A 16897-nucleotide genomic window follows, 5' to 3' on the forward strand; every position below is an offset into this window, starting at 1 on the left:
CTGCGGCATGTGGATGTCGAATTTGTACTCTAGAGACAGGCGATGTTGGAGGTGCTCTACGTATAATACCAGAGCGTCGCGCGCACGACGCGAAACTACGTGTCCCTATACTCATAATTGTTGGTGCGAGAGCGCACATATGAAGGAGCTCGCTGAGGGAGCTGTAGCAAAATACGGGGCATGTGACGGCGGGCTCCGCTAACCGGCGCAACTTTTGGGAATTTCACTCACAGCCTCTGATTACTGGTCGCAAAAACAGAGGGACGCGCATTTCACGGCACAACCAGTCATATCACGCACAATGGCAAACCTGTTGGGTGAGCGTTTGTAGCTCGAGATATGCGCGTGGCATGTCGGTTGCCAGTATGTGATGTTGGACGAATGACGTCGTAGGCCGCGGCTTTGCTTTGACGCACTCCACTGTATCGAGCGCCAAGGCTGCATCCGTCGAAAGAGAGCTGCTGTTCTGAGCCTCGAGAGCTGCTCCCCAGCTTTTGTCTTTGTGCGCCCTCGTTGTCCACCTCGCCCTTGCACATGCTCGATGTTGGAGTTTTCCAGACGACAATAATCCGATCGTCATATCTCCACTGCCGCCACCTTTAGCGAGGAACCTATCCTTACCCGCATCCCGCCCGCGCAAGTGCTGCCCACCCGTACCTTCCTTTCTCTAGGCGACAGGCGCGCAGCTTCCCTTTTCACCTTGTAGTCTCGAGCGCACCCAGTCGTGACTGCCCCCGCGACCCGTTTCTGAAGCTCTTCCTGCCATCTGTCCCCGCTTTCATCCGCACCTGCCGGAAAGACGACGCCGCCATGGATCAGGTAAGCTTGCGCCTTCGCCAGCTCCTCGCCAGACGCGGCCACGCTGACCCACTCACCCACGCAGATCGAAAGCGACATGCTCGTGGACCACGAGTACGACGAGAAGGCCGACGTGGCCATAATCACGCCCGACACAGACGACCAGATGGACGAGGTCGACGCCGAACCCGAGCCCCGCGCCGACGAGTACGATGCCTTTATGAAGAGACACATGCCCAAGAACCCAGAATACGAGACCGAAGCCGAAGTATACAACACATGGGAGATCAGGGACTGGCGCCAACTCACACGACGTGAACATGGCCCAATCTTCGAGTGCGGCGGTCATCCCTGGCGGATACTATTTTTCCCGTACGGTAACAACGTCGACTTTGCGTCCTTCTACCTCGAGCAGGCCTACGAAGAAAAGCAAATGCCAGAGGATTGGTATGCGTGTGTCGAGTTCATGCTTGTACTCTGGAACCCCAAGGACCCTACCATATTCACCACACACACCGCACACCACCGCTTTACTGCCGACGAAGGCGACTGGGGATTCACACGCTTTGCAGAGCTCAGAAAACTCTTCAGCAATTCCTGGGAGGACCGGGGAAGACCAATGGTAGAAGACAATGCGGCCAATGTAACTGCATACATAAGAGTGCTCAAAGACCCCACGGGTGTGTTATGGCACAACTTCATCAAGTGAGTGCCACAAATCTTCAATTTTGCTGAGGTTCTTTTCTGACCTGAACAGCTACGACTCCAAGAAAGAGACCGGCATGGTCGGCTTGAAGAACCAGGGCGCGACATGCTACCTGAACTCGCTCCTACAGTCACTCTTCTTTACCAATGCGTTCCGCCAGGTATGCCACGAATTCTAACACACAGAATAACAGCTGACTCTGCCAGGCTGTTTACCAGATCCCGACTGCAGAGGAAGCCGATCGTTCGAATAGCGCCTACGCCCTACAACGACTCTTCTACCTTCTCCAAACATCAAACAACGCCGTAGGAACCACAGAGCTGACACACTCCTTTGGTTGGGACTCGAAGCAGATTTTCGAACAGCAGGACGTACAAGAGTTGTCCCGTGTGCTCATGGACAAGCTCGACGAGAGGATGAAGGGCACTGAAGCCGAGGGTGCCTTGACCAACATGTTCGTTGGTAAGATGAAGACCTACATCTCGTGTATCAACGTCGACTACGAATCATCCCGGGTTGAGGATTTCTGGGACATACAATTGAATGTGAGCGGGAACAAGAATCTGGACGACAGCTTCAAAGACTACGTGCAGGTGGAGACCATGGACGGCGAAAATAAGTATTTTGCAGAGGGTTTTGGGTTGCAAGACGCCAAGAAGGGTGTCATCTTCGAAAGTTTTCCGCCAGTGCTACACCTCCAGCTCAAACGCTTCGAATACGACTTTACGCGCGACGCCATGATGAAGGTGAACGACCGTTACGAATTTCCCGAAGTCTGGGACGCTGCGCCATATCTCTCCGACGGAGCCGATCGATCCGAATCCTGGATATACCACCTCCACGGCGTCTTGGTTCACAGCGGGGATCTCAACGCTGGCCACTACTACGCCTTCCTGAAGCCTACCAAAGACGGCCACTACTACAAATTCGACGACGACCGCGTGACGCGAGCGACATTACGTGAGGCGCTGGAAGAGAACTTTGGTGGTGACTACGCCCAGGCCAACGGGAACACTGGGCAACGCAATCCCTATACCAGGGCCTGGTCCGCAAAACGCTCCATGAGTGCCTACATGTTGGTATACATTAGGGAGACGAGGCTTGATCAAGTTCTTATAGACAGCAAGGCGGTAGAACCACCAAAGCATCTGGCAGAACGACTGGCTGAAGAGCGGGCATTGTTTGAGCGCAGGAAGAAAGAACGCGAGGAAGCTCATCTCTACATGGACGTTGCGGTCGCGTCAGATGAACAGTTCAAGGCCCACCAAGGTTTCGACATCGTTCCATGGAAAAGCGACGCAGAGACAGCTGCTAGCCCAAGGGTCTACCGTGTGCTCCGAAGCACAACAATGGCCGACTTTGCGGTTACGGTCGCTCAAGATCTAGGAACCGAAGCCGATATGTTGCGGCCATGGTCAATGGTTAACAGGCAGAACGGCACAATTCGTCCCGATACCGCACTCGAATTCCCTGAGATGACCGTCGAAGAGGCTGCAAGCAAACATGGCACGAAACAGTCGCAGTTCAGGATGTGGATCGAGAAGGCTCAAGAACGCGACGAAAGCGGCGCGCCAGTGTTTGGCGAGAAGCTAGTGGACCTCAAGGGTCAGGCTAACAACCGGCCATTGATGATCTTCTTGAAGCACTTCGACGCAAACGAGCAGAGTCTATTCGGTGTTGGCACATTCTACGCCGGATTCCAGGACAAGGTTTCTGATCTAACCCCAGCAATCACAAAGATGCTAGGCTGGCCGGCGGGTACGCAGATCAAGCTTTCCGAGGAGATCAAACAGAATATGATCGAAGCGATGAAGCCAAAAATTACACTCGCAGCCTCAGAGATACAAGATGGTGATATCATCACTGTCCAGCGCGTACTGAACGACAAGGAGACCGCCCAGATCACCACTGCGGGAGGTTACACCGAGGCAAAGGAATTTTACGACTACCTCTTGAACAGAGTCAGTATTGAGTTCGTGCCCAAGCTACCGGATACAGATCTACCCACATTTTCCTTGACACTCAGCAAAAAGATGGCGTACGACCAATTCTCCAGCAAGGTGGCCGAATTCCTCAAAACCGACTCTAGCTATATCCGCTTCTCGACGGTTAGCACTGCTGGCAAGCCTAAGAACGTTGTCAAGTATAACCCCACGTCAACTCTGAACAACATCCTCTTCCCTGGCCCATACAACTATTCGGCAAGCGCAAACCAGCGAAATGATGCCCTGTTTTACGAGGTCTTGGATATGAGTCTGAAGGAATTAGAGCTGAGGAAACAAGTGAAGGTGGTCTGGCTCCCTGAGGGTCTCAGTAAGGAGGTGAGTTGAACTCAATCATTGTTCCTGCGTACAACTAACGTCATACAGGAGGAGCATCTCTTGATGCTACCCAAGAATGCCCAAGTCGCGGATCTCCTTGAAGCGCTACAAAAGAAAGCGGGCATTAGCGACGAGGTGATGCAAAAAGTGCGGGTCTATGAGGCACATGTAAACAAGTTCCACAGGGTCCTCCCGTCAGATCACTCGGTCCTGAGCCTCTACGACTACACGTCAATTTTTGCTGCGCCTTACCCCGAAGACGATGCATCGAAGAAGATTTCGGTATTCCACTTTGACAGGGAGCCATCGAAGGCACACGGTATCCCGTTCCAGTTCGCGCTGAAAGAGGTACGCGCAGCCACCAGCATACCTCCTTTACTTGCACTAACATACATTAGGGCGAGCCTTTTAGCGAAACAAAACAGCGACTCTCAGACTTCACCAAGATCAAGGGCAAGCAATTGGACAAGATCAAGTTTTCTCTGGTCGGCAAGGGTCAATACGCGAAGCCTGAGCCAATCGATGACGGTAAGCTACTTTGGGCAAGGGTGATATTGCAGTACTGACGACATCACAGATGAAGTACTTTGGGACTTGGTAGGCGCGCGTGACGACGTATCACTTGGTCTTGAACACCCCGCCAAGACAAAGACACTTTGGGGAAAGACAGATTCAATCTTCATTCGTTGAAGCAGCGCAATGACTGTGTAAGATACGAAGAAAAGCACGGTGCGCGACATTACTCGGCACGAGTACGATCGGTATGAGATTGTCCGCAAAATTTGCCAGCATTTCATAGGGAGTGGCATGAAAGCGTTGGTTGCGCACACTCCAACATACATGGCGCAATGGAGCTTGAAATATTGCAAGTATTGCATAGGCGGAGTAGCGTGTGGGGGGAGATTGGCGCAGGCGTCGGGCACATGATTATGGCGTATTATCCTGGATCAGTATGTAAGCAGTGTAGATTAGTCTCAAAGATTATCATCATTCTGCTTTCCATGTCACCGGTGTAACTTGCACTGTGGTTGTCGACTGAATTTTCCATTCATCCCATGGTACCAGACACCACGTACTTATCCGAGAAGCAACATTGCAACACTACACTACTGCCTTTAACTCGATAGAAAACATTAGTAATGGCATATGGTTCATACAACGAACACGCAACATGATAAGTCTAACTTGACTACGCGTCGAGGATCTGCATTCCGCGCTACCTGTCCGCGGCCGTCTTGATCCTCATTGGCTGGTGGCTCGTTCCCCGCGCCTTCCCTCCCTGCATGCGTTGCGTCGGCAAAAACTACCGCCGACGTTCGATGTCGACAGCTGTAACTTCCAGCACACGAGCACAAGCACGCATCAACAAACGCAGTCGTCCACGCCAACGAACACGATGCGCTCACTCCTCACCCTCTTCAGCGCATTGCTGGCATATACCACGGCTGTGTACGCAACCGCTCTCACCTACCGATTAGAAGCGCACGAGAAAGCATGCTTCTTCGCGACCGTTGAGAACAAGGGGACCAAGCTGGCCTTTTACTTTGCAGTATGTGTTCCACCCGGAAGATCAACGCGCAATTGCTTTTGGGCTGTTCGAAACCACATTGCCCTACAGTAGCAGCAGGATCTAGGACAATCGAGCTGACGGACATGTGAACAGGTGCAATCCGGAGGCTCTTTCGATGTCGACTACTCGGTTGTCGGCCCCACAGACAAAGTCATTCTCGACGGCACCAAGGAGCGACAGGGCGATTTTGTCTTCACAGCGCTTGACGTGGGCGAATACCGCTTCTGCTTCAACAATGAGATGAGCACGTTCGCCGAGAAGATGGTCGATTTCGAGATCGCCGTACGTACCGCCTGGCCACATTTTTCCAGACACCGCCGAGCCATAATGCTAACTCCATGTTCTTACAGGTTGAGAACGAAGCCGCCCGCGCCAAAATCCCATCCAAGCAGGGCTCGTCCCCCGAGCAGACCTCGGTCCTCGAAGAATCCATCCTCAAGCTCTCCGCGCAACTCTCCACCATCTCCCGCAACCAGAAATACTTCCGCACGCGCGAGAACCGCAACTTCAGCACCGTCAAGAGCACCGAGAAGAGGATATTCAACTTCAGTCTGATGGAATCGGGCTTGATTATGACCATGGCAGGACTGCAGGTCTTCATTGTCCGCTTCTTTTTCCAGGGCGCCAGGAAAGGTATTATATGACAGCTCTCTCAGCATGAGAGGAGTTTGGGGCACTGTGGGCTGACGGTGTTGGCAGGCTACGTATAGACGCTGGTTCACGTTCAAGACAGGGGCTCAACCATGGTTCGGACTGAAAGTCTGGAGATGTCACATTGGTTACTGTCATACAGGGCGAGACGAGCGCGCTTTGTTTGATTCACTTATTTTGGGCGCTATTGGGCTGCCGGCGTGTGTACATCACCGCGGCATCTTTGTGGTTTCTGGCGCACTAGCAAGGTTACAAGAATTTCGGAACGATGTGCAAGAGCTTTCCACTTGTTAAGACCTTTGGATTCAGTACGGCATGTGCTGACAAACGTGCCTGCATTGCTATACGTCCCTAGGCGGGCCCGCGCGCACTTCCCTCTAAGTCGCTTTGGAGGCCCGTGCTCCCCCACTCACCTTCCCGCATACTAGCCCAATATCGATGTCGTTGGGATCGTGAGTATTGCAGGACTATTATATGTAGGTCTCTTTGCGACTAATTATTTCTTCAACCTCCCGGACGCTGTTAGACTCATGAGATATCGGCGTTGAGGGACTTGGTCGCTGTGGACCCTGAATTCCGTGGTCGACGACTATCGGACAGCCAGTAGCAGCGCGCCTATTGCTATTGCCTCTCACTCTCACTTGTCCTTTCGCTTCTATTGTGGCCGGCCGTCCGATTGAGTCACCTGTTCTCGCAATATTTCTCGCTCCGCTCGGTTAGGTAAGCATGGTAACGCGCACACAGAGGCCGTATAGTCTGGCTCCTTCTGCCTTCTCACCTTCTTTCAACTTCAGCTCTCACTCCCACAACTTTGACTATCACAAACCTCTGTTTCGATCCCCATCACCCATAACTTGAGTATTTTCACCCGCTACTTTCATCTTTACAACTTTTTACCTTTACTCTTTCAACCCACAACAGTTGCTCACCATGGCGGCAAACGGCGACATCGTCAGGCGCGACTCGGTCAATAGCTACACCAGCGGCCCGCAAACCCCACAGGGCGCTCTCGGTCGCCATCAGACTCAGTCACCGCACGATCCCGCGATGGCCTTCCCTCTTCAAGCGCAGTTACCGACTCCTAAGATGAGCCCGCAGACGATGGCTGCATATCATCGTAAGGCGATGACGACTATGTCACAGCCGCGCCCAAGCATTATGCAAGCGAGCCCTGCCACCCCCGACGAGACTCAGATGCGCCAGCAAATGAGTCCGCAGATGATGGCCGAGTACATGCGCCCTCTGGCCATGTCAACTCAGTCACAGCCGCGCCCAACCACTATGCAAGCGCAGCCTCCCACTCAGGACGAGGCTCAGGCACGCCAGCGCCGCCAATTTCTCTTGTTTGGAACGGCCTACTTCCAGAGCTTGGACCCGCAGTTAAAGCAACAGTTCCGACAGTTCCCTCGCGAGAAGCAGAACGAGATCGTTAGGAGCGCGCTCGCGCGACGTGAACAGCAGGAGATTCAGAAGGCGCGCGAGCAGCAGATGGCGCAACAACAGGCAAAGCAACAGGCAGCGCAACGGGCACACTTCAACAAATTCGTACAGCAATACGTCAGCTCGCTCACTCCTGAGCGATCGCTCCGATTTAGCCAGTTGTCCGAACTGCAGCAAAAGCAGCATCTTCGCGATTTCTACAAGCAAGGAATGCAAAATGCGCAGCAGCTACGACAGCAAAAAATGCAACAGATGCAGCAGCATCAGCCAGCCGGGCAGCTACAGCAGGTGTTGCAGCCGCGACAGCTCGCGCAACAACATCAGCGTATTCAGCAAGTCTCGGAAGTACAGCAATATCGAAAGCCGCAGTCGCCACGTATTCTGCAAGCTCCACACGCTCAGCAACATCAGGAGCCGCAGGCGAAACGTATTCAGCAAGCTCCACAAGTTCAGCAACATCAGGAGCCGCAGACACAACGTATTCAGCAGACACAGCCGGCGCCTCAGCTGAAGCGACCTCGTTCTGACGACAGTGAGGCAGGCCCCGCGAACAAGGTAGCCAAGGTAGCCAAGGTAGCCAAGGTCGCGCAGCCAACTACAGAGGATCCAGATGACCAGAGACTCGCTTCTGAGCTCACAAGCTGGCTCGCATCCAAGCAGGCTGAGGAAGAAGCTCAGGTGAGCGAGCAGTCTGCGGAGTTGGCCTGGCAGATGCAGCACGCTGGCCCTTACCCCGGCTATTCACCTGCGAAATCATACACCTCCGACAAGTCGTTGTAAGACTACATCACCACATCCGTTCGAGGCATGCTTGGACACCCTCATGGCAGGCCGACACACCTCACTCTCACACTATTGTCGTTCAACCACAAGACATCCTGATCGGCGTCTGGATACCTCGCGGTCTTTGCATTCGGTGTCTGGCTGCAGGATCCCCTCGCAGTCTTTACATTCGGTGTTTGACCACAGGATATCTCAACCAGCATCTGGATACAGTTCTACTCTTTGCATACGGCGTTTGATTATCTGCTTCACATTACCACACTGGGCAGATACGGTTCACGGAAGAACACAGCAAGGCGTTTGATTCCTCGCATTACGATACCATACTGGGCGGAAACAGTTCCCGGAAGAACAAAGCACGGCGTTTGCTTTTCTTCGTTTTCCTTCATCTTTCTTCTTTTGCTTTTACTTGTGCGTTCGACAACATTACCATCACACATTTCACGGGCTTGCATCTAGCTAGTAGCGTTTGCGGCTAAGCGGCTAAGCGACGCGAACGGAGTTGCATGTTCATCATCACCATCAACATTATCAACGCGGCCGCTTGATGTAAAGGGCGCTTTTATCAACAGCGAAACGAATGACGGGGAGGAGAAAATAGATCAGAACACATACGATAAAACATCCATCACATCTTGCTCTGCCGTGACTTCTATCCTCGTCTTCCCCCCCAGATTGACCAACACTATCTGAACTCTTCCTCGTCCATCCACCACCCAGCAGATCACAACATGCCCGACCATCCCGCCCATCTGCCCCTCTTCCTCCTACCACTCGTGATCGCCCTCTCTTTGCTTGAGATCGTGTTCGCGGTTAGCCTTGCTGGTTCTATCTCCTACTATGTCATCGAGCGCATGCTAGTGTTTACCCAGGATTTACTGCATCCGAATCGGCTAGACGGTGTAGGTGGTGTGTCGCGGTTTACGAATGTGGATAGGGGGTTGATAGCGTTTTGGCTGCCTGTTGTGGTTGTGTTGGCTTTTAGGATGCTTGTGATGTGGGAGAGGCAGATGGAATGAGAGAGCGTGAGCGAAAGTAGGGGTGGGCGTTGGGGTGGATGGAGTGGGTGAGTGTCGTGAGAGGATGTGGTTTGGTTCAGCTGTTATTGGGTACTTGCGACGACCTTCGCGCTCGTGATCCCTTCCCCATGATATGATACTTGCAATGGTCGAATGAGTCTGTTGGACAGTGGCATCGTGAGTCTTAGCGAATGGCCGTGTTGATCGTGACTGTATAGTGCGATGTAACGAACAGCTCTAATTTGCAATGCCAAACAAGTTCTGTATGCTCGCCAAACACTCCGCGATGCGTTCGTTTTCGCTCCTGAAGGACGCAGTTAGTAGACGTGGCCTACGAGCGCACCATTTTATACTAGCGCATTTGATTTCAATATATATATATATATATATAAGAAGCCCTCTTGTTTCACCACAATCAAGCTGAGTGAAAAGATTCTTTATGATGTACCTCCCTGGAGATCATACCATAACACCACCCAACATGCGGTCAACATACTTCCTCATCGAACAATCCGAGCTTCACAATTTCCTTCGTGAATTGGATGCTTTGCATTCCTGGGCGAGGAACATGGCAGGCCTCAGGACATCCATCACGGTGCAAGCCCCGCTGGGAATGCCCGCAGCCCGACCAGCACCGCGCTATTATGCACACGAACATCCAAGATGGCCCGATCCGTTTGCCGCCTCGGCTTGGAATACACCTTCCGAGGATGAGTACTACACAGCTCCACCAGCTCCAAGGCCCCAGCATTTCCAGCACCATCAGAACCTCAACCAGCCTTTCGGTGGAATGGGCCAAGGCTATGGTGGTTTCGAATATAGGGAGCGCGGGCATACGGGATATGAGTTTCGTCCACCCTCACCTGGTTTAGAAAGGCGAGGTGCAAGTTCGACGGGTATGTGTCGGGATCAATCAATGGGTGAGGCGCGTGCAAGAGCCGCATGGTCAGTGCCGATGCAGAGTGGACCACATCGCACACCAGTGATTACTCGAGCGCCAAACAATCCACACACACCGCAAAGAGGTGCAGTGTTTGTCAGACGACCTCGCCGGGCGAGGCCGCAAGGAAATGCGGAGAATGCGGAGAATGCGGAGAATGCGGAGAATGCGGAGGTCATGGGTGATAGAACTGAGGACGAGGAAGAGGAAGATGAAGAGTATGTTGAAGAAGAGCACCAAGGGATTGATCATGAAGGTGAAGCTCCGGGAGGTGATTTTGTTCCGCAGTCATAAGTATGAGGATCGCGCTCGTGGAGTGATTCTGTATTGATGCGGCATCTATATTATCAGCTAATGCAAGATGTTCAATGAGCAGGTTACGTACAGATGCTGCTAGGCTTTGCCCTGTTACACAATGTGAAACTTGTGAAGGTTAGATGCAGCATTTTGCCTATTAGATTTGATAAGTTCAGGTATCCAGCAGTCACCGACGACCGTCATAGCCGGATGCTGAGGTGGTCCCATGTTCCCTTCCACCTGCTTGATATCCTGTTCAATCTTGAGAGGACGTAGTGCCATCATGGAGTCGCATCCTGGCATGTTCACAACATAGTCGCCGACCTGTATTGTGTCTGGTCCTAATCCGAACAGCCCAGCACTTGTGAAAAAGCACGAGCGGCCCTCCTTTGTGTGGGCGAGGCCTATCCTGTTTGCTTCGGATAACAGGCGTAAAATGAGTTTCCTTTTCCTATTCTCTTTTTCGTATGAATTCCAACGACGGAGTATGTTTTCCCAACGAGATCGCAGCTGTGCTCTGTAAGGAGAGGGATGCGGATCCGCAACATCGTCTTCGATGGGTATCACCTTCAGAGCACAATACAAGGTCATTGCATCCATCGATTTCTGCTCTGGCGTACCAATAGCGTGATGTTGGATAAAATAATTACCCCATCGGTACAGGGTCCTCTCTTCTGTCTCAAAGTCGGGTCCTGGCGGATCTACAACACTATCAACGACGCCACCAAAGCTTGCCTGTATCGTGAGCAGGTTATTTGCAACGGTAACCAATGACCCTCCTACTGGCAGAGTCGGGCATGCCTTCTTGAGGGATGACTGGAAAGGCCTGTATCGCATACGCGATCTCCAATCCGGGATCCACGAAGCTGCGAATACACCGAAGGACCCAGCGCAACTCATTATGGCCATTGGATATTGAGTGACTTCGGTCTGGCTCAAATGAACATAGAGCTCATTGGCTGAGATTTGGTAGTCGACTGGAATTGGTGTCGAACTGAGACTCCGCAGTGCATAAATTCTGTCGCGATCATCTGCACATCTGGTAGCAGAGTACCGTGTCAAGAGTGTCGTCATATTTTCGGCTCTAGCTGCGATGCGATCCGTTTGGGCAACAGTAGTATCTTCATCGCACTGAGACAGTTTGTCAGACTCGGTATATCTCACTGCAGTGATATTGCTCAAGTGATGCAAGATTGCCGTGAACTGTGGTGTCACTGCGCTGTAGGGAATGCTAGGTTCCAGATGTTCGACAAAGACACGGAACTGCTGCCACTGCATTGTGCCACTACCGGAAATGATGTAGGCTTCGCGGGCATGCATGATCTCTTGGACTACCCAGCGCCTCGTAAACCATCCGGTCTCAAAGAACTGCGTGAAACGAGGGGGTAGTCGACCCTCCCGAGTATAAGGATCCTTGCCTTCCAAGCTTCGCTGTAACGCTTGCAAATCGCATCCGGGTTCACCAGTCCAGATCAGCACACTCGTAGCACATGCGTAGAGTTTTCCCATTACGGTAACCTGCTTTCCTTTCTCCACGTCGTCCGCTTGGTTGATGCATATAGCGTCAATCCACAGGGTTCGAGCAGTACATCCTGGGGTCATACCGTCCCTCAGGTACCTCAGGATCTGGGTAACATTGTGACGGACACGCAAGCGAGAGTTCGCCCCAACGAAGATGTACGCCGAATCTTCATCTGAGCCCCAAGCATACGATAAAGCTTCGTAGCTGACTGGGTCTTGGGTCTTGGAGGCATCGTAAGCCCGTTCGACGATGTCCACGCGTATGGGATCTTCGAAGTGCGCCGCTGGGTATAGCTGTATGAAACGCGTGTTGTCATCGTTTGCGAGTGGTCGGTACTGGTAGTCCTGAATAGCCGTCATGTCGCAGGCTCTGCGTCGTTGTCGAGGCAATGCTGTCGCGATTGCTGGAGAGAATCAGGCTGGCCTGAGACTCTCGTCCCCTGGTAGAGGGGCTGTGCAAGACACACATGATTGGCGAACGCCTGCAGCTGAGCTGCTTCCTTTAGGCGGCCACACTTATGCGGCGTGGCATTCGTCCGCGCAAGACTCCAGCGAAATGACGGGGACGGAACGAGCATTGCGTAACATTTGACTTGGTTGGGGTAAATACGTATGACGAGAAGTCGGGAGGACGTCCGTCACCCCTTCTTTTGACGCGTCTTTCCCTGCGCGGAGGTCGCTGACCGCGGATGTGGAGATGGGCGCTCGGGCGCTGACCACCGCGCTAACCTAATCTGTAGATGACATCACCACACACTTCGGTGCTCGCGCTTTAACGCCTATCCAGCTCGGACGGATCATGTCAGCGATCGGACTTCGGTGCATACTTAGCTTGCCTTGAATGGATCTGGAGGCCTAAACAAGGCTCCATCAGTGTTGCCAGTCGACATTGTGTGTATTGGCTCATCGAGCTACACTGGTTGCAGTATAGGAGCACCTCCTTGTCTATGCATGGGCGGAATTAGAAGGTTACGACCGAATACCGACCGTATGCCTCCCAACATTGATCTTTCCTAACGTATCTCAAGAGGTATATAGAAGGAAGTAACTCCCAAGTATCGAGGTCATTATTAGAAAGAACTTGACACGCTTCTGTGTTCCTCACTCTACCAATAACCACAAAACCCCTTCGTCATCACAGTTGGCAAAATGGCATTGCTATCCAAACTCAAGAACATCGCCGTTGTCGGTGCCAATGGCAACGTCGGTTCATACATTACCTCAGCCCTCCTTGCGAAGAGCCATTTTAATGTCACCGCTGTCACGCGTGCGGAATCCAAGGCCACCTTCCCATCAGGCGTCAACGTCGCACGCATCGACTACGATAGCCCGGATACCATTGTCAAAGCTTTGACTGGACAAGATGCGCTCATCATCACAATGAGCGTGTTCGGTGGCAATGCGCAGGAGAAGCTCATCCGCGGAGCAGCTCAAGCCGGCGTACCATGGATTCTACCAAACGAGTTCGGCATGTACAACACGGAGGAGATCCAAAACGAAACCATCGGGCCTGGCAAGACGATAGCTCGCAACCTCATCGAGTCGCTCGGAGTTTCCTCGTGGATAGGAGTGACCTCCGGCTTCTGGTATGAGTACTCTCTCAGCGGCGCTTACTTCGGCATCGATATTCCGAAACGAGAGGTCGTGTACTTTGACGATGGGAAGCAGCGGCTGAACACTGCCACATGGCCTCAGACCGGACTGGCTGTGGCGAACTTGCTATCTTTGCCAGTATCAGCATCTGATGGCAATGGTCCGACACTGGAGCAATACCGCAACCGCATGATCTTCGTATCGTCCTTCGCCCTCAATCAGCGGGAGATGTTCGAGGCGGTACAAAAGGTTACTGGCACCACGGAGAAAGACTGGAAGATTACGTCAGAGCCATTGAAGCAGCGTTTGGCGAGCGCCAGGGAGAAGATGATGATGGGTGATCGCATGTCTTTTGCGACAGCTTTGTACACGAGGTACTTCATCGATGAGGCTGGTTTGTTTGAAAAGGATCACAAGCTGAATAACGATGAATTGGAACTTCCAAAGGAGGACCTTATTGAGGCTACGAAGCGGGCTGTGGATCTGGCGAATACCGATTTCCACAAGCAGATGTACTCATAAACAGTTATAGCTTTAGTAGCGCCACGCCAATATACGTCAGAACCTTGCCCATACCGTTTGGAGACATGTATTCTGTGAGGCTTTGATGTTTCCCATCTATTTTCTTACTACCAGGATTCGTATCAGTCGAACACGATAGCAGCCTTGACCACTTCTTGTTTCCTCACAGCGTCCAGGCACTCCTCCCATTGCTCAATCCTATACGTCTTGTTCGCAATGCCCCCCAACTTCAACCTTCCAGCATTTACATACTCCAAGACATGCGGTATGTGGCTCATGCTGCAGAAGCTGGCCAATATTGTGATCTCGTTCTCCCAGATTCGGAAGGGCGACCATGCAATCTTGACACTCTCATCGTATACACCGTAAACAACTAGCTTGCCACCTTTCCGTACATACTCGATGGACTTTTCCAAAACGGTGGGTGCGCCGGTGGCTTCCACGACGATGTCAAAGCCGTAGGGATTGTCGGTCGAGAGCGTGGCCATGTCATCTCCAGGGTTATCGTCGGATATGGTGATGTAGGAATCGGCGATGTTGAGTTCGCGCGCGAGATCGAGTTTCGGGCCGCCTTTTGAAGCGATGGTCAGCTAAGTCGCGTTAGTAGTTACGCGTAACCTTTGGATGTGCTGCATACATGAGCAGCGCCGTTCATATTGATCAGTTGAGCCAGCAATATGCCCGTCGGGCCGCATCCGAAAAGCAGCACTCTGCTTCCGACCTCCATCTGCATTCTCTCAATACCATGCGCCGCGCATGCGGCGGGTTCGAGCAAGACGGCCTCTAGATCTGGAAGGTTTCCAATAGGGAAGACCATACGAGCTGGGTATCTGCAGTACTCTGCGAATCCACCCGGAACATTACCGCCATATCCGATGACATTCTCGCAGAGTTGAGTCTTTCTACGCGTGCAGTAGAAACAGTTCAGACATGGCTGTAAGGCATCGGCTGCTACGCGGTCACCGGCCGCGACATTCTTGACGTTCTTGCCGATAGCGGCGACGGTGCCTGCTGCTTCGTGGCCTGGGAAGGTGAGTGAGGAGTATACGGGGGTGGATGATCGCGCGTACCAGGTATCAAAGGATACTTCCAGAAAGTTAGTTGGGTTCAATACACATTTTCCCCAATGATCTCACCTTTGCTAGAAACTCGCCTTTACTGCAGAGGTGAACATGCCGAGTCAGTGCATGTCTTACAAGCTGTTCACATCCAAAGCTTACTGGTAATGCAAATCCTTCAACGTTGTCAGTGAGATGGATTCCACAGAAACCTTCTCCTCCTATCTTACTTACTGTTCCGCATACACCGCACGCTGAGATCTTGACCTTTCGTGGGTTAGTGCACCAAGCATCGTAGGGCGAAAGATAGCGTGCCGTACAAGAACATCATCGTCTCCAATTGCTGGAACATCGATAGTCTCGACTGCAAACTTCTCGGGGCCAGAGTATCTTGAAAATCTTAGCGATGTGTTTCGTATGTTTCGCGCCGAGCATGCCTACTGTAATGCTTTCATCTTGGCAGGCACGTCGAAGCGTTGACGCTTGCTCGGTTCCGCATGGCCGTTCATGATGGAAACATGTCAAAAGATCGATTCTGTTCACTCTTCTGAGAGAACATCGTAACTTATCACTGCTTATAAGCAATTCCAACTGCTCGTCGAAAGCGTCTCGACGCGAGCGCTGGCTAGACGCGTGTGTGTACACGGTAATGCGGGGTTCGGCAAACCTTCCTCAGAAGTACACACCACGGACTACTGCATCGGGAAAAGTTAAGAACGACTACCCGTTATGCATGCCCGGGCATCCAACTGTCATCATGGAAATCGCATCTATACCTGATCGATATTGCCATGGTAATTGCGAGTTGATAAAAGTCAATAGCTGAAGGTGACGGCAATACGAACCATGCCCCATGCGTCACTCTCCCGCCGTCGTGTCCACTGGCTTGTGGGGCTGGGGCAGTGCGCCCGCAAGACGCTCATGGATGGTATGACCACCGTTATAATTGGGAAGCAGGAAAGAAGATTTTCATTAGAGCGCAGTCTCATTCAATAGAAATTAACGCCAGCATACCTTCCACATCTCCATGATGGCGCGCGGACGCTGAATCCACTTCGTGACAATCATGATCTTTCGCTGCGAGCATGTTTGTTTGTTCATCAAACAGCCGATGGACTGAACACTCAAGCACCGGAAAGAAAGGGATTAGTACTCATCCAAAGCAGCTGGAATGGTATCTTGATTGGCGGTGCCCATGGCCGGACTCGCCATGCCCACTGCACAGGAAGACAGCTGTAAATGGTGTTCAAACATCCTGGTGTCGGGGTACCCACCATATGATAATGAGACCTTGCCCATTGGATTCTCAAGTGACGCGCTTCTCACCGGAATCGCTAGCGTCTTGGTTGTTAAGGATAGTGGTCTACTTATAGCTTCAAAGCGATTGTTCCGTAGAACCGGCCCCCAATATGGCGCTCGCGGCGCTCCGATGCGTCGCTTCGAGCGCGATATCGGTCAAAACAACCTCAACATCGGTGTACTCTAGGGACGCTATATGATCGCACTAGCTGCTACCATCATGTACGATCGAGGCGAGCTTCTCCCTCCTCATCCACGAAGTAGACAGTTCGGCGAATCTAGAAGTCGTCTCTCATCTGTCAGCGCCTTTATAAGACCTGGATCTCGGTCTGTCCCGTTTACGAGCCATGTTTCTACGAGGAAACTACATCATTGCCTT

General features: G+C 52.2%; 6 protein-coding genes across 6 annotated transcripts; 4 read left to right on the forward strand and 2 right to left on the reverse strand.

The window, feature by feature from the left end:
* Positions 1-810: 810 nt before the first annotated feature.
* On the forward strand, positions 811-4515 carry J4E93_005296 (uncharacterized protein; the record flags this gene model as incomplete). The annotated part of the gene is made up of 7 exons (XM_049343217.1): positions 811-819; positions 884-1503; positions 1556-1664; positions 1711-3825; positions 3874-4173; positions 4224-4353; positions 4403-4515. The coding sequence occupies 7 exons, from the start codon at positions 811-813 to the stop codon at positions 4513-4515; spliced, it is 3396 nt and encodes a 1131-aa protein (XP_049199310.1).
* A 706-nt stretch (positions 4516-5221) lies between these two features.
* On the forward strand, positions 5222-6039 carry J4E93_005297 (uncharacterized protein; the record flags this gene model as incomplete). The annotated part of the gene is made up of 3 exons (XM_049343218.1): positions 5222-5374; positions 5489-5677; positions 5746-6039. 3 exons carry the CDS (start codon positions 5222-5224, stop codon positions 6037-6039), a joined length of 636 nt encoding a protein of 211 aa, XP_049199311.1.
* Positions 6040-6976: 937 nt separating this feature from the next.
* On the forward strand, positions 6977-8266 carry J4E93_005298 (uncharacterized protein; the record flags this gene model as incomplete). Its single annotated transcript, XM_049343219.1, has 1 exon — positions 6977-8266. One exon carries the CDS (start codon positions 6977-6979, stop codon positions 8264-8266), a length of 1290 nt encoding a protein of 429 aa, XP_049199312.1.
* A 2370-nt stretch (positions 8267-10636) lies between these two features.
* J4E93_005299 (uncharacterized protein) lies at positions 10637-12406 on the reverse strand (the record flags this gene model as incomplete). The annotated part of the gene is made up of 1 exon (XM_049343220.1): positions 10637-12406. One exon carries the CDS (start codon positions 12404-12406, stop codon positions 10637-10639), a length of 1770 nt encoding a protein of 589 aa, XP_049199313.1.
* Positions 12407-13195: 789 nt separating this feature from the next.
* J4E93_005300 (uncharacterized protein) lies at positions 13196-14161 on the forward strand (the record flags this gene model as incomplete). The annotated part of the gene is made up of 1 exon (XM_049343221.1): positions 13196-14161. The coding sequence occupies one exon, from the start codon at positions 13196-13198 to the stop codon at positions 14159-14161; it is 966 nt and encodes a 321-aa protein (XP_049199314.1).
* Positions 14162-14283: 122 nt separating this feature from the next.
* On the reverse strand, positions 14284-15728 carry J4E93_005301 (uncharacterized protein; the record flags this gene model as incomplete). The annotated part of the gene is made up of 8 exons (XM_049343222.1): positions 14284-14751; positions 14799-15184; positions 15232-15247; positions 15298-15319; positions 15382-15395; positions 15454-15486; positions 15540-15609; positions 15661-15728. 8 exons carry the CDS (start codon positions 15726-15728, stop codon positions 14284-14286), a joined length of 1077 nt encoding a protein of 358 aa, XP_049199315.1.
* Positions 15729-16897: the final 1169 nt, after the last annotated feature.

Source organism: Alternaria ventricosa (assembly GCF_023758065.1).
Source record: "Alternaria ventricosa strain BMP 2768 chromosome Unknown scaffold_8, whole genome shotgun sequence".
In the NCBI taxonomy this organism is placed as follows: Eukaryota; Fungi; Ascomycota; class Dothideomycetes; order Pleosporales; family Pleosporaceae; genus Alternaria; species Alternaria ventricosa.